At 45.5% G+C, this 26,107-nt stretch overlaps 1 protein-coding gene across 1 annotated transcript; it reads right to left on the bottom strand.

Moving 5' to 3' along the window:
* Positions 1 to 415: 415 nt before the first annotated feature.
* Positions 416 to 26,107, bottom strand: LOC149359534 (uncharacterized). Its single transcript, XM_089567697.1, has 11 exons — positions 26,013 to 26,107; positions 23,490 to 23,665; positions 17,517 to 17,537; positions 17,400 to 17,432; positions 16,445 to 16,585; positions 12,584 to 12,783; positions 9,336 to 9,412; positions 6,802 to 6,889; positions 5,919 to 6,083; positions 1,816 to 1,923; positions 416 to 565 (listed from the first exon to the last, which is right to left on the bottom strand). The coding sequence occupies exons 1-11, from the start codon at positions 26,093 to 26,095 to the stop codon at positions 416 to 418; spliced, it is 1,242 nt and encodes a 413-aa protein (XP_089423823.1). The 5' UTR covers positions 26,096 to 26,107.

The following is a 26,107-nucleotide window of genomic DNA, read 5'->3' as shown; positions in this document are numbered from 1 at the left end:
CGTGCGGAACCAGAAGCAGCCGAACACCATCGTTGTAACTTACCGTTTTTTCTTATTATTATTCAAAGTGTGGGCATGGTCATAATATGAGTACTTAGAGAGAAGTGTTCACTTACTGAAATTGATAAGCCATTTAAACCGAGGACACAAAAAATACTGAAAAGATCACCCATTACGTCCTGACGCAAAATTCATGCACAGCAATATGCGCGCCTCCTCGTTATTTGTCGCAGATCGGACAAACAATAAATATAGTAACTTCTGCTGAGCACCTCCGCACAAAATTTGTGTTCCTAGTAGCCGGCACATGCTTCGCCAAACTCAATGGCTCATAATTAGTTAACAATAAAAGCACGAAGACTGCCTAGCACGGCAGTGTAGGGTCTTGTGCTGTGGTCTTGGAAATGAGCAAGCTTCAATGACGACTGCCTGTGCTTCCCCACAGGACTCGGCGGGTGGCTCGCAGCAGCTTAAAGTTCTTGTTGTCGCACCTACAGTCGTGATAGTCGTAGTAAATGTCATCCAGGAGCACGCACGGCTTGGTTAGCTTAGTGACCATCTTCACCTACGGATGACGCATTGAAAAGGGAATCAGAAACGCGTGGTAAGTGTTTATTAAAAAAAAACAGATAATGGCGCAGCAGAAACCGTATCACGATTAATGTGTGCAGATAACAAACTGATTTTCTTTTAGCACGAGGGGGAGGGACAAGGAATTGAGAGTCGTGAACAAAAGAACGGTTCCGGTCGGCTAACGAAAATTAAAGGAAAGGAAAAGGGGTAGGCGTAGATACAAACGGTCGAGTGAAAGGGTAGAGGTAATGAAAAAGTTCCTTGCTAAGGAACCCAAAGAACGTTGATCAATGTCTTGCAAGCCTATCGGTCAGGACATTCAGTAAGTTTGCAGTGTTAGGTGGTGCGCATTGACGCGCATATGAGCCTGCTTCAACTCTCGATTCTCGGCACATCTTGCAAGGTGAAGCGCGCAGTGGCTTCTTGAAAGTAGCAATCCAAAATCCACCACGGTGCCTGACAGCAACCGAAAAATCCGAAGAACTCAAGACGATGTTTATAGCAGAACTGTAAAAAGAATGGCGTGTCCATTGCAGCAGTAATCTGGCCTGGACGGTGTTAGGGACCGTAATCTTGAGCTCCCCCCTCTACGAGCACCCCTTAGGAGTCACAAACGTGCTTTTCATGTAGCGGATAGGTTTCATCGTCTACGCTGAAGCGAAAGCTTTGCGCTCTGGCAGTGTCGCATCGCATGAGGTCTGAAGCAGAAAATAGAGGCGAGCTTTGATAATTTCGAACCACTATGTGAAGCCATGGATGTCAGTGCGAGTACCCCGGCCTTACGGCTTTACGCATTTTGAGGAGCTCACCACGCCCTCCAGCTTTTGAGGCTACCAAGGGAACAAAGCGAACTTTCATGTCCCTCAAAGCAACCACAGAGAGGCGCCTTCAGCCAAAGACCGTTCTAGAATTGATTAGCTCGAAGAGGTTAGTGACATGTAAAGCCAGCTTGAAACAAGGCTACTGTTAACGGCCCTTCCCCTTCACCCCTCTATCCCTCGGGCAGAACCTACTCATGTTCCTCGCTCACAAGGCCATTAGGTTGGATGAGAGTTATTGGTAGTTCACTGCTAATTGATTTCCTCGTTGCAGTAGGCCATGCCAAGGTAGAGGGCAGCACAGGAGTGGAAGTGCGTTTGGAGGTTCTACTGGGATGATCAGGAGATACAACACTCGTACTTACCATTCCAGATATAACGACGTGCTCATAGACGAGGTAACCGTATCGTTCTGTGGGCTTACCTTTTCCCCAAACTCTTTCTCCTTTTCGAAGACAACGATGCTGGAGGTGGATGATTTTACAAAATATGACTCGTCGTCATCAGCCTTCTCAGCCTTTTCACGTTCGAACTAAAGTTAAAAAAAAATCATGCATATGAGAGAGAGAGACAGTGCATCAGGGACAGAGAAACGACAAAACTAACATCTTTGTTCTGCGCTATACCGAACACTAGAGCACGCCGGCTACACATGGATCCAAATAAAAGCTTTCCTGGTCTTATGCACAGTAATTTAGGTATGTCCTTAATAAGCTAAACCTTCTGTAATCCCAATAAAATTTCATTTCCTTAGAAAGAATATTAAGCAAATTTTACGCTCTTGATTTCATCCAGACGTGAATCTCTTATAGAAACTTACAGCAAACACGCGTAAGGCATGAATTAAAAAAGCATCTTTTTTATAGCGGTATTTTTCTGCATGAAGAATGGTTACTAAAACTCTACAACCTATATATATATATATACATATATATATATATATATATATATATATATATATATATATATATATATATATATATATATATATATATATATATATAAAGTAGGTTTTCTTGTGTCCTCCCTGCGCTATTTATTTGGTTTGATATGCATAGCTTATAGAGTTTTAGTAACCATTGTTCAGGCAGAAAAATACCGCTATAAAAAAGATGCTTTTTTAATTCATGCCTTCATGGTATATATATGTACCGTGTACCGGTACATATATATATATATATATATATATATATATATATATATATAGTATTGCCAGGTGGCACATACGAAGTAGGACGACGACGACGAAGTAGGGCTCGCGCCGTGTGGAATCTGTCGCTTTTGCTGCCCCAGCTTGCCTAGCCTTCCCTTTCGTGCCTGCTATTAAAGCCCCATTCTTCAACAAGTACGCTACAGTCTGGTGGAGGTGCGGGGTTCCCGAGAGCCCATGCAAGAGACCCCTCCAGGCAGCCTTCGCGCCAGCCCTGTACCGCTTGACACCCCGGTACATCGCTTCAGTCGGAGGATCCAGGGACTGCCTTCGGAGGTTGGACCATTAGAGAGCGGCGCCATGGCGACAGCCGCTCCTCCTCCTCTGCAAACCGCTGCTGCCGCGCCATCCCACTACACCTTGCAGACTCCGCGGATTCCCAAGACGTGGGGAACTTTTTGAGGATGTGGAGGACTGGCTCCTTCACTTTGAACGCGTAGCTGCGTTTAACCAATGGGACGACGCAGCCAAACTCCGGAACGTTTACTTCAGCCTCGAGGATGGTGCTCGCACCTGGTTTGAAAACCGAGAGGACGTTTTAATCTCGTGGCATGAGTTCCCTCGTCGGCTGCTGGAAGCCTACACAAGCGCTGATCGTCACGAACGAGCTGAGCGTGCGCTACAATCCTGCATCCAGCTGCCGAACGAAAGCGTTCAGATGTACGTCGAGGACATAACGCGCCTCTTTAGAAGAGCTTCCTTTCTTTCTTCCCTTCTTTCTTTCTTTCTTTCTTTCTTTCTTTCTTTCTTTCTTTCTTTCTTTCTTTCTTTCTTTCTTTCTTTCTTTCTTTCTTTCTTTCTTTCTTTCTTTCTTTCTTTCTTTCTTTCTTTCTTTCTTTCTTTCTTTCTTTATTTCTTTCTTCCTTTCCTTCTTTCTTTCTTTCTTTCCTTCTTTCTTTCTTTCTTTCGTTCTCTCTCTCTTTCTACCTTTCCTTCTTTCTTTCTTCCTTTCTTTCTTTCTTTCCTTCTTTCTTTCTTCCTTTCTTTCTTTCTCTCTTTCTTTCTTTCTTTCTTTCTTCCATTCTTTCTTTCTTTCTTTCTTTCTTTCCTTCTTTCTTTCTTTTTTATTTGTTACTTAGACATTTGCCTAAGAAGGGGCTGAGGCTAAAGGCACAATGTTGCCTGACAGGGCCTCAGCCCCCTATTACATGACAAACAAACATACAAATTACAAAAGTCCGGCGGGCCGTTACAAAATAGTATTGTTGATAAGGAAGAAGAAAAAAATAATAAAATAAAAAAAGTAGGCACGAAAGTAAGCGTTATACAGAGGAAAATACATACGAAAGAACATACACAGGAAAATACATACACATGATCCGACCATGCCCGAAGAAAAGAAACTCCGGCAGAACAGCTCTTCGCAGGCCTCGTGCGCACCCCACCATCGACCGTCGCTGCATTCCTTGCAGAGGCCGCGACGATGGTAAAGGTTCTTCAACAACGTTCTGCGACTTACAACCGGCCCGTGCATGCTGCTGCAGTCACCGAATTGCTTGCCACCGCCGGGAGCCACCCTGACGATTTGCGCGAACTGATTCGCACCATCGTGCGTGAAGAGGTCCTCAAGTTTTGCAGCCCTTCGCAGTCTGCACTTGGTTCGATTTCCGCTCCTGTTCGCGACGAGGTGCAACAGGCGTTCAGGGGTCCTACCGTCGAAACACCACCTCTGCCGGGAGACTACGGCCGCCCCACCTATGCCGAAGTTGCGAGACGCCCGGCTGCAGCTTCGCCACCGCCGATTCCAGTAACGCCTCCTGCACCGCTGTCCCCAGTTCCACCAGTACCGTATTTCGACGACCGCCGAGCGCACTTGCGGAAGGCCGATGTCTGGCGCACACCTGACAACCGGCCACTCTGCTTTCACTGCGGAGAACCAGGCCATCTCTACCGCAATTGCTCTTATCGACGCCTCGGTCTGCAGGGCTTTCGAGCCGATTCGCCCAGACCCCGGTTTGGCCACCGGCCTCCAGCCATTGAAGACTTCCTCGCGGAACAGCGACTTTCAGCCCGTGCGCCGCATCAGCCGCGCTCATCTTCTCCGAGGCACTCGTCCCCGAACCCGCACAGCTCCTCGCGAGCAGTACAGGGTCGCTCGCCGAGCCCTCGCCGGGAAAACTGACACCAGCGACCTTCGGGGGCGAGGTCGCTGCTGTCATCTGCTGCTATGGTATGCTGCTGTCATCGACCTCCGCCAACGAATCATCACCTTTTCGACGAGTAAAGCGACCCACCTCGCCGAATCTTGCCACCGCAGTGCCGCCCTTCGTGTTTCTGCAGACAGTGTCACGTTGCCGCCACGGAGCAGTGTTTTGGTTGAAATCACCTGCAACGACTTGCATGAGGCAGAAGCTGTCGCCGAGGCTAACCGTTCACTCCTGCTTACTCAAGGCATCTGCGCCGCTCGCAGCCTACTGACGCTTCGTGGTGGCCGGTCTGCGGTCCTGGTTACTAATTTTTCTAATGAGTATCGGCACCTTTTTGCAGGAACTGCTATCGCTCTGCCGAACCTGTTATCGGTATTCCCGTTTGTTTTGCGTCCGCGGCAGCCGGCACTGACGAACCTTCCCTTGAAAACGTCGACATAAACTGCCACCTGTCCCGGGAGCAACGACTGTCTTTGGAACAGCTGCTGAAGGAATACAAGTTGTGCTTCGATTCCTCCTCGAAGGTTCGTCAAACACCCAGCACGCAGCACCGCATCATCACCTATGACGACGCTCGCCCTATACGACAGCAGCCTTATCGTGTTTCTGCTAAAGAACGGGCGGTTATCCAAACTCAGGCTCAGGAAATGCTTGACGATGGCGTTGTTCAACCTTCCCAAAGCCCGTGGTCTTCACCTGTAGTCCTTGTTAAGAAGGACGGCACTCTCCGGTTTTGTGTCGACTATCGCAAACTGAACAGTGTGACCAAAAAGGACGTCTACCCGTTGCCGCGCATTGACGACTCGCTGGATAGATTACGGAGCGCTAAGTACTTCTCATCCATTGACTTAAAGAGCGGCTATTGGCAAATTGAAGTAGACGAACGGGACCGCGAAAAAACCGCCTTCGTGACTATATATATATTTATGTCAGGAAATTCCTGAACAGTACGTGCCTTCGGTGTTGTTGCGGATGATTCTAAGGTCGTTTATAGTCGGGCTGCACGGCCACGTAAGCAGATAGCCAGTTAGTGTCTAGCCTGTCGATAGATATCAAACTTGTTCATTCCTTGGAACACTGTTACGAACTAACTACTACGTATGACGAACATTTACTCGGGATGCGTTTTTCTTTAGTCTGAGAGCTGGGCGTGTGCACACGGCTGCATACCTCGCAATACCCGAGCTTCGCGATTCCCACGGCTAGGTCACCGAAGTACTCGGAAGCCTTGAACGAGACCGCTGCCAGGCTGAAGGCGATGCAGTGCCATGCGCTCATGGCTGCCTGGGAGCCGCTGCCTCCAAGCGCCGCCGTGTATTCTTCCACGGTCTTCTCCTGCAGGATATGTCATCTGGGCTTTATGTTGCTTTTCGATTTTATTTATAGAACATTACAGTTTTCACGACAAAACTACAACGATGTCGGAAATGAAATTGGGAGATTGGTCGGGAGGTCACGTGACCTTCTGACGTCATCACAACCTGCCCACTGGGTGATGAGCGACCTAGATAGTGAATCGAAATGAATAATAAAAAAATGATATATACAAATGTCGGCACCTTCGAAGATTAGAGGATATCTGCTATTGCTGAGCAAGGGACCCCGCTATACAAACTTCGACAGTGAAGATAACAAGGACACGCAAAAGTTTGTATTGCGCAGTCCATTATTTAACGGTGTACAACCGACTTTCCCAACAATGTCCATTCTTGACCTGATACTGCAGCTAGCGTTCCGTAAACATGGTGGTTGATGAAGAAACAGTTTAAAAACACACACAGAATTTGCAGCAGAAGCGGTTACAAGTGTGAAATACAATGCTAACGCAATCCACTCTTCAGGTGTCTTAAGGATCGGTATAGTTTTTAAAGGTGAAGCATACGCAGCCTACTGGACTCCATAAATGAGCAACTCCCAAATGTCACTCAGAAAAGATCTATAACGATTATGTGAACATGACACATGCCAAGGACGAACAAATATTTACACACATTCGATTATGTACAAGGATTTCCAGGAATTTTACTACTATAAAAAAAGCACACAAACTTACAATTTTTGTCTTGGGCTGAATGGCAGAGGCGGTATAAGGGCCTTGCGAAAGCGACGCGTAGACACGGAGTGAAGCAATGTGCACGAGGCTGTTGATAAAAATGATAAAACACAACTCATTTGAAAGTGCCGCATTTTTTTAAGCCGAGAAGAAAGTGCCGCATTATTTTAAGCCGAGAAACTGCGGATGAGTATATTGTATTGGGGCTTTGTCTTTACTTTTTTTATTTTTAAATAGAAAAATCTGAGAGTGGTGCACTAAGTTTTCCGAAGAAGCATGCAGCGCACTCAGTTATGAACCTAGGTTGTTTAATCGAGAGTGTCTTAATTTCCATCTTTTACACACCACTCATTTCTGGACAAAGCCACATGAAAAGAAGTGGCGTCAGAAGTAATACCTGCAAAGATTCTAAGCCTGCATACGCAAAACAAACCAAGATCCTAAGGGTTTGAGGGGTTAAAGTTGCTGTAATAATATTCACTCATGTACTCATAATCCGCATCGACTTGGCTGCATAACATCGCAAGCAAGAGAGCTGTTTGTGAGTTCGAGCTCAAATCCCAACTCCAGTGACGCTAGGTCACTGGGCGGATGATGCATAGTATTAAGGTCTGGTTACTAACGTAACGCTTTACTGCGACACTCATATCGTGTGGCAATGCGTCGTCGCCCACGGCCACAAGAAGGCTGAATCATTGAGCCTAGGGTAATTCTTCAGCTGAATTGTCATTTATTGCACCTAAGAGTCGCCCTTGAGATGCTACAGGGCGGACTAAGTTCCCAACCTCGCTGTGCTTGAGGGGCTTTTGTAAGAATAAATTAATAATTGTTGACAATACCTTTATTCCGAAGCAGTAGGTATATGACTCGTGCACTTTTGACTAGATCTATGTCTTCCAAAAACAGCAGCATAGGACATCATTCCTGCTAGTAATTTTATAGCAGGTGCCATCCCTCACGTCGTGGATAAAGCTCGCTCTCACAGCTCGCACCAAGCACCAAGAGCTGTTTACTCCCCACGTCTACGACATAGAACACACGGAATAAACAAAGGGTTTAAGGTGAACAGGAAGTGAAGAACCTTTGCATCGAAGGTGTTGAATTTGATCTTTCGATGTTCAAACGTCAGTACCAATCTTTAACACAGCGCCCTACCTAAACGCCGGCAAATGTTTGCAGAATTGAAAAAGTAGAAAATATCCCACATAAACTTTCGTTACTTTCAGATACAAATGCCTTAGAGAACAACTAAAAATGTTTTATAATTCGGTGAGCTTAAAGAGGTCAAATGCGTGAAACTTCCAGGTAAATAATGCGACGTATTAGTTTGCTAGAGTTTGAAATGACGACGTAATCGCGTCGTCAATACGGAATGAAGCCGTATACGCATCAAGGTTTCTCCGCAGTACACAGCTTCGGGAGGAGTCCGCAGTGATGACGTCATGTACGGGGGCACTACGTTTAGAAGGATGAAACGATTGCTAGAGGAGGAAAAAAAATGCTGTGCTTGGCAGCGTAGGACAACGCTTGGCAGCATGTACGCGAAGGCAGCAGGAACTTTAAATTTCGGCGAATTGCCGTCATTGTGACTTTTTCCACACTTTAAAACGCAACGAGGACAAGCCTGAACATTGTCGCTATTTTAATCGGCGATTACGTCGCAATCTTGAGTGCTCGCGCAAAACTTCTGGGCATGCTTCACCTAGCAGCTTCATACATTCGATTCCTTAAATCATTTCGAATTTAAAAAAAACAAAAACATTTGAGCTTCCCTTAAAGAAGACATATAGGTTTCTTCAAGACTCATAGCGAAGATTCTATCCTTTATGGAATATTTTTTTTGGTGAAAATAAATGAGAAATCGGGAACTCAAGTTGGGATTACAGTGACGCTACGAACTAAACAATACATGCCTGTGGCACTTCTGACGATAATTCGGATTTTTAGCCTATGCAATTTCATTACAAGGTTTGAAAGTAGGTGTTTGTCAAAAATATAAAGGCAGTTCTTATACAAAGAAGCTTTCTCGTTGCATAGTACGTGCTGGCCAATACACGGAAAAGGACGTGTTCTTCGAATGCAACTTGTGCGTTCTGAAAGCACAGCGGCAGCAAAAGGAGCTGACTTTCACCGGAAAAACTCGTTAACTGCATAAAAATGTTATTTTAAACCCGATGGTAAAAGGCCATGCAGGATTCCACCAGCGTGCAAAAAATTTAAAATATAAAATTTTTTGTGCAGATGCTGAAATTTATTTAAGTCAAGCCTAAGAAAAGCAAGTGTCGGTAGCTTCTTCAACACTTTTCTGAGCTCTCGTTTTTGCTCCCATAGATTCCTCCTATTGAGTAGAAATGTTATGAATAAGTATAGTTGTCTTGGGCTATGCCAACCAGTTGATGAAAAAGAAAATATATGAGACCATTTTCTAAGAGACCATTATAAGCACTGCCTCTCCATCCACATGTCGAAAACCTCTCATGAACTTTATGCTGAAGTTGATCGGAGGTAAGTGGAAATGAAACGAATTTTCTTACCTTAACTCGACTTTGTTGGGCTTGTCGAACACCACATGAATAAGGTAACCATTTTTATCCGCAAGTTGCCGAATTTCCTGGGCGAAAAAAAAGTAAATTTATTGTTCGCGGCTTCCGAAATGACTCGTAGAAGCTCGTGCCTTAGAGAGCCAATATCACATGCCATAAAGTTGCAGCACAGCTGCTGTTCTCAAGGATGAAAAACGAATTGCTGACTGTTCGTGTAACGTACAGTCGTGAAAAATATGAATGGGGAACGCAGTTGGAGCATTCATTTATTGATTACTCCGTTATTATTTGTGACTAGCGCATTTTTTTTTCTCTTTAACTAGTTTTCGTCTGCGCCTACAATTTCCCAATGTCGTTGTGCAATTTAGTAGAGAAATAACGAAGAAATCTGCAATTTTCTGCGTGAAGTTTGTTCCCTCTCATATTTTTTACCATGGAAGTCTTAACGCTAGGCTTGTTGGTTCATAGCCTTATAATGGTCCTATGCAGCGGAACGGGACGAGACCACGTGAGAAGATACCAGGACAGTGGTGTGCTGTTGTCTTCTCTCTGTGTCGTTCCGTTGCACCGCAGGAGATCCCTATAATAATTAAGGAACCTAGGGCTGTAAGTAACGCAGTATTGGAAGGAAGTCTATTGATCAATTTAGAATTCCTGGGGTTCTTTAACGTGTCCTCACATCTTGCAGAACCCAGTTAATTTTGGATTCCGCTGCAATCAAAACGCGCCCGCCACTGCCAGGATTCAGTCACGCAACCTTGGAATCAGCAGTCGAACGCCGAAGCCTCTGAATCATGGTGGCAGATTAAACCAAGGTATTTAAAATTACTGACTGCAAAAACAACTTAAAGCGAAAAAAGTGATGACAGATATCTATCCCCTATTTTTCTTTACAAGGTAATGCGATATATAGGAAGTTTGAGATACGGCATGCCCCTTGAGTACAATCTAGCAACATTAATTCTAACACTGCCGAGCACGCGAAAATATAGTGCATTTTTAGTGTGAGTGACAGATACTACGTGCAACATTTTAGATGCTGGCGTTAAAGAGAGATTCGTGAAAACGTTTTTAGGTCTCCTGCTCTTTGATACTTCACGATATGAACTGTGATATTTCATCTTCACTTAGTTTTAAGAATAACAAACAGCGCATGGAGACGCTTCGAAGACTGACGCTTTTACCAGTGGGCTTGCAGGTCCTGCGTATTGGAAATCAGCAAGCGGTGCTAAAACTTTAGAAACGATTGCAGATGAGTGTACCTAAATTTTTATCCAGAACGCAGAAATAAGATGTGCCAAGAAACTATTATAACAAGTAAGTGCACAATACAATTGCCACATCCTACAGCCAAACACGCAGCTACGACAGGGCTGTTAGCAATAGTTGGCTTATATATGGCCGCATATTATCAGCAGGTGACCGTATCGCTGCCACTGATGGTACTGCAGTAGCGGGTCTTATCGGCCAGCGTTTCGTATTTGTAAGTAGGCAAACTGGTCCTTAGCACCATGGACCTTGCGCTACACAAGCGCTGCTTCAACCGCTGAACTGCGCAACGAATAACCACTGCCCATATCCTCTTACAAGACGACCAAAGTCACAGAACGTCCTCAACTATGACAGACTCGCGCCTTAATCACATTGATCTTTGGTTTCATACCCTTGACACGCTCACAAAGTGCAGATGCTGGCGTATACATATAATAAGGCTGAAGCCATTAATGGCTCATGCTTGTGGTGTTCGCCCATGCTAGCGGTGTCCGTCCGTGCGCTGGGATCGTGCCAACTGAACCAACTGTGGCCTCTCCTCCCCTCTTTAGCAACCGGTGCACCGGTGGGGGGCGCAGCTGTGCATAGCAATCGTGACGTCACTCAGTAGCGGTAGAACGAGCGCGCGCGCGTCGGCGGTGGCAGCTGCACCGCCGTTCCTTCGCTAGACGTCTCGTTGCAGTCGAGTGAGTGAGACGCATGGCTCCGAAGTGGCCCAGTGATTACATGCCAAACGGTTCGGGGAAGCGGCAGTGGGCTGACCACAAGGCTTTCGCCAAGCACACTTTGGAATTTCTAATGTGTCTTTGGTAATTTTTTTACAACAATTTCTCATAGTGAAAACAGTGTACGTCCTCATCTAAACTTTTAAAATTGTCTAATGATTGCAGCTCCAAATCTGAACAACTCAGACGAACATTATTCCGAAGCCACTGTGAAGCCGAAGCCAAAAGAGTGAATATAACATGACTAGAAACTTCCTGAAGAAGGCTATAATTCTCCCCGTAAAGTGCCAGTAGAAAACGAAAAGTTCCTCTGATCACCATCCCAGCCAAGAATCAAACCAACGCTATTGCAAATAAACAAAATTAGTTTTATGCCACCCCAGGTCATCCGGTCATTGCCATAGTGAATTCCTAGTGGCTTAACTGGCGCTGTCATCCTCTTTTATTTGTTGTTGGCGAGTTTGCAAATGCCTCCAGAGGCCGTTGTAGTACAGCACCGGTCCCTTTGCCATGGAACCGGGTAAGTCACGAAGTGGCACCTTTTGCATATGTCAAATGTAGCTTAAGGAGAGGGCTGAGTCGGGCTGGTTGGTTCATGTTGAATGGTACGGCAAAACAGCGCTGACGGACGGGACGGAAGAAGATGAGACAAACACAGCGCATGTGTTTGTCTCATCTTCTTCCGTCCCGTCCGTCAGCGCTGTTTTGCCGTACCATTCAAATGTAGCTTCCTCTAGAAGCCCAAGAAAATCAGAAGGCGGCCAAGGCTGCACAGCGTGTTTCTAAGGCCAAAGAAGGGCGGTTGAGTGCTACGGCCCGCCAAGAAAAAAAGAAGTATCAAAGGAGGCAAAGCGCACTGCCGAGTACAAAAAAAAAATTGGTTAAATTGCTGGCGCGTGAAGGTTCAAAAGCGGACAGAGACGCTCAGCACGCTATGACCTTGATTAGAAACGGCCGACGGCGGCCGATTTTTCAAGGCGAGAGAATAGCCATGAGGACACAACACGCTTTAGAGCTGGAATAACAAAAATGGTCAAGGAGGTGGCACAACAAGCAGCCAAGATTGCAGGTACTATTATCTATGCCCTGTTCTAAAATTTTCTACAGCCGTTCCTGCAATGCATTTCATGCTTTGTCCTAGTCTCGAGGAAACAATACACAAAAGTGTTTTCTTAAAGCTGAATCAAGCTCTGAAACGTTCTCAGTTTAACGCAACTGGAGTAAATGCGGTAATTTGCTCACCGACAGAACGTTCAGCCAGTTATTTTCGCCTTGCGTGTAGCGGACATCGATGCCGTGGAAGACAGTGTCACGGGCTGAGGCGAAGGCTTTGTCGAGCTCATCCGCGGTCAATGACGAGATGTCGTCGTATCTGAACGAGAGCAGTTTTTTTACTCCGCCACTCTTTGTCATTGCCTTGAACTGCTCGAAACGCTGGTTAGCTGCAAACCAAGAGCGAAAACAGTGAGAAGAGGGATCGAGAAACGAATATCACTCACACGTTAATGGCATACAGGAACTTACGCCGTTCTGAGCCTTTCAGCACTTATAATAGGAGGATTAATTTGCGAGAAGTTTTTTTTCGTTTCATTGGCACAAATCTTGATCTGTGTAGGGTGATAGTGATCCTTACAATAACACTATGCTCAAATTCTCATGTGGTACTTGCGACAATTATATTGGACCAATAGCTGTAACATGACACGAAATACACGGGTTCGATCTCGGCCGCGGCTGTGGTGTGCAGATGGAGTATAAATGTTAGATATCCATGTACTGTGCGGTGCCATAACAGGTTAAAGAAGCCCATGTAGTCGAAACTATCGAGATCCCTCAACTACAGCGTCCCTCATAGCCTGTCACTTTCAGAACGAATTTTTCAGACTTTTCCTGAGTGATCGAACGTTTTGAGTGGTGAACATGCAATTTATAATACAGAGAAATATGCGCCCCAGTTTTTTTTTATATTAGCTGTAAGACCGTGGGACATAATATGATCGGAACCTAATGGCTCAATATCCGCGAAAGCCTATATATATAATGCTCTAGACCTCTCTGCTATTTCATGCAGTATACACATACAGAAACGCACTCTAACCCCTTCTCTCCAACAGGAGGTCGAACGAGCGGTCTCCGCACTGCAGCCTTCCATCGTTTTCCTCCGCTGGGTCCCTGGGCATTCAAGGATTGACGGCAATGAGCTGGCCCATCAGCTCGCCCGCGACACACTTTTCCGGGCACCGTTGATCCCTTGGCCCAAGCCCTCGGAGGACGGTGGGAGACTCACTCTTCGCCGCACTATAAAAGAGGCATACCTCGAGCTCCACCTCGACAAACGCCTTTACCCTCCCCCTCATCCATCACTCACGGTGCCGGAGGCTCGCATTCTTCAGCACATCCATGGATGCAGTCATCACCCCGTCCCGCCTCTTTCTCTATCGCTATCGATCGGACCCTTCCTGTCCCAACTGCCCCTGTATCTATGCGGACCTGGCCCATTGCCTCTTCTATTGCCAGGCTGCTCAGCAGTCGGGTTCCTACCCCCCACCATCTCTATCCATCACCACCTGGCTCGAGTGGCTTGGCGCTGAAGGGGAGGAAGAACAGCGACTTTTGGTCGCCCAGGCGGTCGAAATGCTCGGCCTGTAAATTATGGTAGAATAAACGTCTTTTACTACTACTAGAATATTTTTAATGGCAGTGTAATTTATCCAGAGGTCATATTCCGTATGGTGTCCATTTAAAATGGCCATTTCGCGTCCGTCTGGCCCTCTGTCATTGGCCACTAAGATATGCCCCGAGGCTTTCAAGCGTCTGTGTAAAGCGACCTGGCCATTGGTTGGTTGGCGACCGCACCTACCATTGACTACCATTGACTGCGATATGCAACCACAGTTGAGGTGCATCGCAGCGCTCTGTGAAAAACACGCAAACGGATCTGCTCACTGGCTGCCATATTTTTAAATTGCCACGAAAAATGTGCGTTCTAACGCCGCAAATACCCTTAAAATGCACTCTATACGCTGGGTGCTTACACTAATCCCGCAAGTTTATAGCTAGCGTAGTCGTACATGTGCCACGCACGCTGCATTTGCTCACTAAAACAGTCGTTAAAACCAGACAGCCTGGAAAGCATTGCCTGAAAAGCAATTCTAAAATTTTGAGATCACTGCGGCGATCCGCATTGGAGCAATGCGAAAGCTAAACACCCGCATATTATATCGAAGTCTGGGGTTGTTCTGACGTCCGTGCACTATATCGACGTCTATGGCTATTTTAACGCCTAAGTTTATTTTTTTGCGTTTTTCTGTGTTCAATCAATTCGTTAACTATGCCTCATCAACCATACTTTCCCATGCCAACATTTTATCACACGCTATTTATCACAATCACACTTTCAAACATTTATCTTCAGAGAACGACGTAATCATGCGGACAAAATTGCGAACACTTTTGCTGACGCAACAGAGCCATATAATGCTCTCGCTTTAAAACGACATGGCAAGCGCTCGGAGGAGAACCACTTTTTTTTTGGAGACGGAGCCGCAGACGATACATGGTACCCCTGGGCAGACTCCGGCATTCTCCAGCACCACCTTTGTGTGTGCACAGTGTCATGCCGTGTGCTTAGTTTATCGTGCTGTTTGAGGGCAGTGCTCAAGTTAAACCTTGCTATCATGTGAAAGCGGTTATTTCCGAGGCAAGTAGCGTGCACGGCCGAACTGTCAGACTGCATGAGCAGCCTGCGTGGTTCAGGGAAACACCCAGGGGATAGAGCGCCATTTAGGGCATGTGCGGCTTCACAACAATGTAGCCTCTCACACTTTTCTACAAAACACTCGCTAGCTGTTAGCGATCAGCCGCCGCCATGGGCACTCGGTGAAACGAGGAAAATATTTCTGAAAGCTTTGCTTGCATGTGTTCCTATGGACCGCGCTCCCACCCCGTATCCCCAGCAGAGAATCACCCTCATGCGCACGTAAAGCGGTGATTTAAAAATTGCCTTCGAAATAGCTCCACCCGCGCATTGCGGTCTGTGAACGCGTTCAGCGCAACGCTACTGACACGCTGGTTCGAACACTCGCGTTGCCCAGCCTTTCTGATGGTGTTTGGTGCGACCTCCTTCCCTTCATCGGGCTTCTAAAAAAGGCCTTGAAGGTAGCATTTTTATGAGAGGTTCGTGGGGGGCCACTAGGGTATCTGTTACAGCCGGCGTCCTCGCTTCGGCGAACGGGGTTGTTGCGACCGTCATCTGTTTTTTCAATCTTTCCTCTCACATCTTTCAGCTCCCTTATATAAGCACGTGGCAGCGATTTTGGCTAAGCACGAGCCGATGGGCAGGCCCGTGCACTTTCCGTTTCATCTTTCGAACTTCAGTCGCAATAACAACGACACGTTTGGCAGGTCATTCTGTCTGACCCATGTGTATGTGTGCCTGATATCCCGGTTGGCTGTAAATATAGCAGCTTCTTCAAGCCAATCTGATCTTTGCGGATGCAATAGAAATGACGCGTCATACTTCCTAGACCTGTTATAGGACGAATTTGCTTGTTGTTTACGAGCTGACGAAATCATAGGTGCAGAAATTTTTTCTTCCATGTGTTCCTATCGGCGCTAAGCCTACTTTTCCCCCCACCTCATTAGGATCCGCCCACCACGAACACCCCGCTGTGTTTGCAAGCACGTTGTTGGTCTATATGAAACATGGAAAAGTTATTTGAGGCTCCGAAGTCTACTAGTGAAGGATCTGCAGTGTGTTTGTATCTGAAATCAGATATAAACGCGCTCCATCACTGTCAGCGCCATTTTTTTTTTAACTTTTTTTACGAATGTCAAGGATGACGATCACAGCTTTTCGGACATTTGCATCCATCTCTCAAAACACCTGCACCGATTATTAATCATTTTGGCTCTCGATACAAATGTGGACATTTCATATTAGTTGGCGCGTTTATGTGGAGCAGTTTATTTTTTTAACTTTACTGATAAAATGACTGGAGCTATGGCGCATACTAACTCTGATGCAAGCCTATCCTATCGATTGTCTTGCGCGCACCCGAGTAGACGTGCGTGATCTCGAGTGTGTATTTAGGCGGCCCTTACTTCCGGTATCTGGAGCTGCTGTTAGCTTCGCCTTGTCAACCGTGGCCGAGAGAAAGATGATGTACGAGCACATATGGACCGGGTAGTCGTAATCCTTGCTGCCGTCAAACGAGCACAGCAGCGGGGGCTCCTCGTTGGTCGCTGTGGCAAGAAATCGATGATTAATTTAGTGGCGATGGATTCAGTGAAGTGATATAGAATATGAGCAGATGGCCCGTACGTCTTCATTTCTATTGTTAGATTAATATTGAAGAGATTAGGAGTTAGACTTACGTGTCCAGGTCAGGTTATTACCTACGAAAACAAAAGCTTTATGTTTGTACAGTAGGGATACATTTAAAGCGTAAGAAAGAAGGCTCGTCTTATTCGTTACTCAACAGTATTGCAATCCTTGCCAGTATAGCTCTACTTATGTCTATAAATTAAAGGCAGCCAAAGGTAATAGCGACGTTGACCGTTAATTGCGAGGCAACCTGTAATGAACCGATTTTACGCAATATCACAGTAAAGAAAACGTGAGTGGAGTCTACTTGCCATTAGGTGATGGTGACTCTTTTTCGGGAGTTTCTTCGCAAGTGTATATGCGTAGCGGACAAGTAAAAATATACTTGACGTCAAACTAATTACGCATCAAAAACGCTGCCACTAGGTTAACGCTTTCTTATAATGTTTTCCGCGGCTTTCTGTCGCATGTTACAATTTTCTTGCGGCTTTCCTTTCGTGAACCATTCAATACGGCTAGCGCCAAAGTCTCAATAAATTTTTAAACAGTTTTATAAAGTTCGCAAATTAATCAAAGCGTCTACTTTCGTAAGTGAATTTTCCACTTGTAATTTTCGCACGGTATGCTATATCAGTCTGGTCTTCAACCACTCTAAAAAGTAGCAATTTTATTCAGGCGCACCTCCTTGCTGTGAATGCGCGCAGAGAATTAAACCTAACAGCACCTACTTACATGTCTCGTACGATATGGTAGTGGTGGTCTTTTCTGGGGATAACAGAAGAGGAATTTACAGATGGCCCAATAATTGATGCGCAAGCGTAGCACAGTTTCAGTCAGTGTATATATTACCTGCGTCAATGTGGCTGGGACCTGTGTGGAATAAGAAGTATGTAATGTAAATCTTAACTTCTGATTTGGTACCTTTCGAGTTTTCACAGGAGGAAGTTTTTGCACCCAAATAAGCATCACTGACTCGCATAAAAATATTCGACATGCTCGAAGAGCTCATGTTTGTTATAACAGGTGGGAAACCTGTTCGGCGAGAACAACGGAAACACAAGTTATTGTCAAGGTAAAGCAAGAAAAAATACAAAAAACGCCGACTTCTGCATTAAGATCCAGAAATAGAGTGCAGGGATAAAAAGCACGAAATTTAAGGGGAAAAGGACATTTGTAGTGCAGCTACACTCCCTGAAAACATACATCAAGAAACCACCTCAGGAAATCCATAGGTAACGATGCTTTTAATGCATCAGTTTTCAATACCATCAGCAATAAGCGCGAAAAGAACAATATTTGAGGTACAAAGAATGAAATATTTTTGAGGCGGCCTGAGACCCAGAGAAAATTGAGGTGGAGAAAATTGCATCACTTGCACATCCCTAAATATCTGATTTCAAAGCATAAGAAAAGGGGTCTATTTTAAACCGTACTTGGATTGGAAGGTTATTGAACACCACCGCAGCCTCGAACTCTACTACTATTGTTTGCGCAAAGAAGCACAGAACGGTACACGACCAGTCTTACTCCAGGCTCGCACTACATTTTCGCCTAGAACTTTATGCAAAGAATGACTGAGAGAGCGTCTAAAGCATGCATATCAATTATGAAGCATAGTGAAACAATGGGTTGTAATAAAGCACTCGAACAGATAATCACATCACGGGTTCAGCCACTGTTCACCCAAAAACGAAACGCTGTACAGTATGGTCCACTGTTAAAGGGAACCTCCGGCTGGGTGGCCGTCGCGCTCCTGGAAGCGCCCTCTTCGATAACTGTGTGAATCGGCAACACCAGACGCATGCACAATGAGTGTGGAAGGTAGTCTCGTCGTCTCCTGCGGCGTTCTCTTTTCGGTTTTGCTGATAACAACCAGATTTTCCTCGCAGCAACATAACAAACTAGTACATCAGCGATATGTATTTCTTCCATTTTCTATTCTTCCGAAGCGATTATTCCGTTATACAAGTGTTGCCGAAGAGGCATCCCTATTTCTCGTCCACTTCTGCTCTGAACATATTGCAGTAACCTGTTTTTGTTGCAGCGGAACGATTTCTATGAGGAAGCATGCGGAGTCTTTCGGGGCGTAATCCCGTCTCTTATCTTTTGCTTTTATAGCTGTCACACTCGGTCGCTACTTGTGTGTTGTGTGCTTGAAGCAGATATCGAGGAATGTACGGTCACATCAAAGCGCAAGATTACGCACGAAGCATGGTCGTTGATAATTGTATCAAGACTTGACCATCATCTTGACATGAGCCGTCATGCCTATTTGGTACGTGATGTCATCACACATGACTGAGCGAGATTGACATTACATAATGTGACGTCTGCAAGTCGTAAGTGATGAAAGAAATGACATTTCCAAACCGGAAGAGCTGACCACAAACCACGTTACTAAACCGTAAGTGATGCACAGAAGTTACATCGTCCATCCAGAAGTGAAAAACCGGAAGGGATGCGACGAAACAGGAAGAGACTATCGGAAGTGACGTTAGCCGTCTAACTTGAAGTGGCGCCCGCAAGTGACGTCATCAAGCCTGAAGCGATGCAACCAAAACAGAGTATCACCGGAAGTGAAGCAAGTAAGTTTCGCTGCTGAACCAGAGGTGGCAACCGGAAGTGCTCCGACAACAGCTCGACGGATTCCTTGCTCTATCGCACCCAAGCGTGAGGATCGTCTAGGCGTTCGCTAATTTTAGCGCGATAATACAACGAACCCGTTGAGGGAGTTGCTGGAAGTCCTCCAGACCATTTACACCACTTCGGCTTAACTTCCGGTTTTGTGGGGTTACTTCTGGCCACAATTTGCATTTGATCGCGTGATTTCCGGCCGTAATTTCCGGTTTAGCGATGCACTATCGGATTGGTGACTCACGTGGTATGCGATGTCATGCTCGTTCATTCATGGCCATGCATCTCGTATCATAGTTAGTAGTACTTCATAATGCACGTACGCACGTACCCATTGCTACACCTGATACAACGGTTTACACAGCCACAAATCACCAGCAATAAACTAATTATTCGGGATGGCTCATTCTATGGCAAATTAACCACCATATATCACGTGGCATGCAGAATTATAGACTTTACTGAAACCAGACACCGATTTCTGATGCGAAAACACCCCGCACCTTGTAGCCGTCGAATGTGACAGCGAAGCAACAACGCTCAAAGCCTGGTATGCGCCTGAACAGGATCCCTATGCCTTCACGGAATAATCGCCCAGCTGCAGCAACAGGAGGTTGTGTGTTAAGAGCAGAAAGTAGGCGACAGGCAGAGGAGATATCTCTCCTGCTATACTTTTGTATCACAGAAAAATTGCTTCAAATGAGTCAAAATAAAAAATATATATATATATTGCATAAATTCTCGCCTTATACGTAGCGGTGAGGAAAATTTATCTTTTATTTTTAGGCCAGAATTTTCTGCTTCTGCAAACCCCGCACCCCCAAGTGTTGCAGCAGACGATGCGAGGCTGCCTCCACCATCCACGCTCACTGGCCGTTCCTTTGGTGTCGCCGATTTTCACTGGTTATGAAAGGGCGTGCTTCGCAGAGCGCCGTGGCCACGCTACGGGAGGTTCCCTTTAACAGTGGACCGTACTTTCGGTCTATAACAAATTCAGGGTAAAATCTCGTGCTACAAGGACATAAAAATCTCGATGGCATGAGTGAGAGCTAAGAACTCTGAGCAGAAGCACACCCTTGGAGCAGAAATGGAAGTAGGCATGGAGATTAAAAAAATATCCCGAAACAGTGCTCCGTAATCGACCGCTCAATATCTGAAGCAGAGCCTAGACCTTCCTATCTGAAATGAATTTTACGAACTATAGAGTGCTTTACATTTTTTGGGCGCAAAAGGGGAGGCGCGGCAGGTGACACCAACAAACCAGTGGAATAATTCTTAACTCGCCGACAGTGCAAAAACGGAAGTTCACTAGCGTGCGGGTGTAACTTTTGCAGCCTTCAAAATAAACAATAATAGTCAGGGCGTCGGTCAGCTAGCAACAGTGCTAACACAGGAAAGATCTGCTCCTGATTTCCTAACCTTACAATTCAGTGCTATTAAATTGAAGCACAGATGTTTGACTCTTCCATACTAGAATGTAAAAGTAGTCTACAAGACGATGTTAAGCCTTCCGTTTGCTGCAGGCACTGGCCACATCGACTGTGCACAAAAAAAATTGCTGATAATACACAACTTCTCTGCAATAGCTGAAGCCGAGATTCTGAGGTGGAGTGGTATGGCCAATGGATAATTAAACTGTTAAAAAAATGAAACAGTGAATCAAATTTGATAATAACAAGATTACGTAGTCCGTGATAAAAAAAATTTAATGAAGAGGAGTGTAGAGCGGAAAGGGGGGGGGGGGGGGGCAATACATTCTAAACGCGTGAGGGAACTGCCGATATTTCCCCGGTAGCAAGTTAATGGCAGGCGGGTCCTGTATAGGGCATATGCCATACATTGCTATGCGACCACTTCAAAAAGAACATTTTCGTGAAGTTAAAACAGTTAGGGGTACGAAAAACCAAGGAAGTCAGCGCAAGTTTTGGTCCGGCGTCATACAACATGCGTTTTCAGTATTATGGGGTTTAGCGTCCCAATGCGACTCGGACTACGACGAACGCCGTGGTGGAAGGCTCTGGGTAATTTCGACTACCTATTACAAGGGCTGCAGAAAGCGGTATCCGCCACCATGCAACTCCCTTAGCAGATAGGACTCTGTCGCGTGGAGGCAGCTACAAACGGGCTCCTACCCGAACCTACACATACTCAACAAAATGTATCCCATACAATAGACTGTCAAATGCCCTTGGTGCCAAGAACCACCCACGCTGTACCACAACGTGGGCATGCCAGAGGGTAAGCGTGGTAGCCGTTATAACAAACCCGAGTGCGGAGCAATGGGAGGGAGTGCTCTCCAGCGATCGCCGAGTCGACCAAGATCTGATTCGGCGAGCACAACTGGGAGCAGCTTCCAGCGGAGCCTTGGACTAAGGGCAGCCGAACTTTGTACAAGCAAATGGACTAAGCCATCTGACAGCCGCAGAAGAAAAGCAAATCTAGAGCTTAATAAAGTTGTTCACTCACTCACTCACTCACTCACTCACTCACTCACTCACTCACTCACTCACTCACTCACTCACTCACTCACTCACTCACTCACTCACTCTCTCTCACTCACTCTCACTCTCACTCACTCTCTCACTCACTCTCACTCTCTCACTCACTCTCACTCTCACTCACTCATTCACTCACTCTCACTCACTCACTCACTCTCTCACTCTCACTCTCACTCACTCTCACTCTCACTCGACTACCTTCAGTTATTAACGGGTTCGGACATTGCACAGTGCACGGGCCTCTAGCATTTCACCTCCATCGCAATGAAACCCCGACTGCCGTGTTATAACATGTCTAAAAACTTTTATCTAGCTTGCATTTACGAGGTTCAAGCCTTCAAGTACACTTGTTCGATTTGCGCGTCAGGGCCTGAATCATACATTTTTCGAAAAGAAGTACCATCTCTTTTTGTGCTAACTACACGATGATGTCCGGACTGTGCCGTTTCTAATTCTGCTATTGACCACCGAAAATACATATACCATTTCTCAGTGAAATGAATACTACTTTTTATGACTTGTGACTGATTACTTGCATTTGGGAGCAAGACTTCTTTTGAGGACATAAACAACGTAATCACTCATCTTGCACTGTGCTTCCAGTTAGCTACGTTAACTTGGCTTTAGTAGCGAAAATATGCAACACTAGCCTCTTCTAAATAAAAGAACTAGTTGGCGAAGACCACAATTGCGCACCTCGGCTGACGCGATAAAATTTCAGGGATCAATACGGTGGTAACATTTACGATTTGAGACTTATAAATAGGAAAAACAATGCGCAGCATAAGAAAGTTGTTTTTACACAAATGCTATTTGCCATGCGCGAATGAATAAATGTATTATTCGTCACATAGTGCGCATTTTTATACTGGAAAGCTAGAAGCGATTGCACTTGTGAGCAACTCCATTCGTTCTAAAACTCGTGGCATGTTCGTCTTCCGGGACATTTACGGCCGAATTTTCGAAACTACCCATGCAAGGCTGAACCGAGCCCCGCGTAGCTCCCCCTTCACGGCATAAGTCGTCTTCTTTATCGACAATTTATTGTCGAATGAAAAGAGCTTCGTATTAACTTTCGCTGTGGTTCCACGCCGTGGGCAAAGAGAACGCTATACGTAACAGCTGCCACACTGGGAAAAGATTTGCGCCGATTTTCACCGTTTTGCATGTGTAACTACTCGCAATAAGATTGAATTTTTTTGTCGAAAACTTCGAAACGCGTGCGTCATGAAAGAATTGTACGAAATGGTAATCGTTAAGAGTGCGATGGCAAATATGTTTCTGATATAAACATTTGCATTAATTGCAGCCAGTGAAGAATTTGTTCATTCTGAATTATTTAGGGCGCAAAGACAGGACAAAGGTAGAAAAACACAGGCCTCATCCTGCGTTTTTCGATCTTCGTCCGGTCTTTGCGCCCTAAGTATTTCAAAATGAACCAAAACCATCTAGCCCAGGAAGAAGGTCTCTTAAGAGAATTCAGTAATGCACCTACCTCGATTAGAAAAATAACAACTACACATACCTGATTTCGTTTTGTCCTCCTCCTCACATATTCTGTGTTCTTTTTTTCAGCCCTTTTATTAAAGCTGGAGCTTTTCACTACGTCTATCTGCTGGCTGACCTGACAGTGCAAGAGTTTTGGAGAAACCTTCGCAATGGGAAAAGTATTCCCATCGGTTCATCTTACAGCCAATGCGAGCTCCCGTTGCTTTGTACACTTTACTAGCCGAACAAGAAAATGATCTCGCATACGCACCTTTGCCCTTGATGAAAGCGTAGTAGATGCCATAGGAGAATACGGCCACGATCATAACGCAGACGGTGCATAGCGTGCAGAAGTGCATTGGGTTGCCTTCTGGGCCACTGAAAATAATAAATAACATGTGAAAAAAGCAAAATTTTCATTGTTGTTCTAGTATATAACTAAGGAATTGTCCGAAATTCATCCGAAACATCCAAAATTTGGTTTAAATTTCAAATTAAGTCATTTTCTCGCCCTTCTAGCATCTCCGTAGGCACTACCAGCCATGAAAAAATTGCGAGAAATGGCATGTCATGGTATATTTTATGTCTGTGTACGGAGAAGTTAAAGATTCTGCAGCATCTGCTTCTAGAATATTGTAAGAACGCGGCGTGACGCAGGGAAATAGGTTTTGATGGTCCCATAAAACGCCACGAAGTTTTTAACGAAATTGAAGAGGGTCGAGAGCAAACGTTGGTGCGTTTGGCACGGAGTGACCGTTGTCTTTTTTTTTAATAATTGCGTTAGTGCCGTCGAAAGATAGTAAGGAATGTCAGGCTTTTTGGAGCCTTGAAGTTTGAAATTGAAAGCTTCCGTGCATGCAACGCCAACGATACTTGAAATATAATTCACTTGGGCGAGTCGGTAACTGTGATTCATAGTATGTGAGGTTGCGCAAAACGGAACAAGAGACAGAGAAAGACGCACACAACACAGGCCACAAGTTGGGCTTCTACCGCACGAGGTGGATTTAGGGTTGCTTGACGGTGGAACTTCTCTCTTATCCGTCAAGGCAACTGTTCGGTCCAAGACCATTTTCCCAAGCATCTCACCCTAGAAGAGCCGAGCATCAGGCCAGGGAAATCTTGTACCTATTAAAGAAACCGGTGGGTACCCGGCGGCACTGGGGATCGAACCCAGCACCTCCCGAATGCCCGAATGCGAGGCGGCTGCTCTACCACAAGGCCACCACTTCGGTGGCCTTCGGTGGCGCCTGTGTTGTGTGCGTCTTTCTCTATCCCTTGTCTCGTTTTGCGCTACCTCGCATACCAAGGATACTTGAAAATGGCGGTTTCGAGACGATGTGAAAATTGCTCATTTCATTGGGTTAGTGCAGGCTCACTCAAAAAATAAGAAACCCTTCTGAGCATGCGGGCAATACATCCAGCAAAAAAAGACTCCTCCAATCAAAAGTTCGAAGCTCAAACACTGTCCTTTACGTCTTCCGGTAGTGTATGGGGAAATGGTATACCTTTTCTGCATTATCTAAAAGGTTTGAAAATCTTACTAACTGCTTGATGGTAAGTATAAGGAATCTGCATTTTTAAAAGTAAAAAAATGATCAGCATGCAAGAAAACGTTGAAACCACACGGCTCATCAAAATAATCACTTACACTATGCATAACCTCTACAATAAAAATGCAACTTAACACCCGCACTGCGCATGAAGCTATACAATTAAATTTTTTTTGCATGCATAATGCGCTCCTAAAACACGCAACTGTATGAGTAAAGTAGAAATCCGAAAAAAAAACTTTCACCCTCATTTCAAATTTCAGTGAGACGAAATTCTAGAGGCCCGTGTACTGTGCGATATAAGTGCACGTTAAAGAACCCCAGGTGGTCGAAATTTCCGGAGCCCTTCACTACGGCGTCCCTCGTAGCCTCAGTTGCTTTCGGACGTTAAATCCCAATAAACCAAGCCAAGCAACCGGCATTTCTCAAAGGACGTCATACGGTTTTCTTCGCGTTTCGTTACTGCCTGTCTGTTTTCTTGTTCCGTCTGTACTGTTGTAGCGCGCAGTAACCAGGAATCTGGTAAGCATTATGACTGTATGCATGCATAAACTTAGTGATCTTCAGTAAAAAGAGTCCGGTGTGATAAGCGCGCTCTCGTATGTATCGCGCTCGTGAACAGTTTTATGTTGCGCAAACTTTTCAGCTATGAGAATGCAGCACCAACTAATCAAGCAACAAGTCTTGCCAGCGTAACAACGAAGGATTTCGAACAAGATTGCAGTATAGCGCGTGGGCGTTGAAACTTTTCGCTCTGTATTTAAGATAAATCGAAAGTATGCGTCTTTGACGTCTACCCCAGCGTCTTCACTCAGGCGCAACTATAGCAGGTTTGTCAGAAATGAGTACCCTCTAATGTTCTTCTTGTGAACACTAACGACTGATCCACGAGACCGAGCTGGATTGCGGTCTGTTTGCCACCAGAACAGTTTGCTTTCGGTGACAAAATTTGAAGCCAATAACATCGACAAATTACGCCACAACCACCAGGGATGACCATCATATAGCTATAGGTCCAACGTATTCTTATCACTATTTGCTCACTCTTAATCTCACTTGCAAAAAATTACTCCAGACCAGTTTAACCAGTGAGGAGGAACCTGTACAATCGCCTTCTATGACTGCGCAGCAAGGTTGTATTTTAAAACGAAAGAAACACACTGTTAGCTTACCCCGAGTCGTCTATAATCCTGGATAAGCCGGATCGCATCATGGACCGCATCATCACGGACGGTAGCACCGACAGCTCGGCCATGTTGTCCAAGGG

The sequence above is a fragment of the Amblyomma mixtum genome, chromosome 2 (assembly GCF_055824585.1).
Source record: "Amblyomma mixtum isolate Tamu chromosome 2, ASM5582458v1, whole genome shotgun sequence".
Lineage (NCBI taxonomy): Eukaryota > Metazoa > Arthropoda > Arachnida > Ixodida > Ixodidae > Amblyomma > Amblyomma mixtum.
Note: the sequence above shows the minus strand (reverse complement) of the source record. Positions and strands in the feature narration are given on the sequence as shown.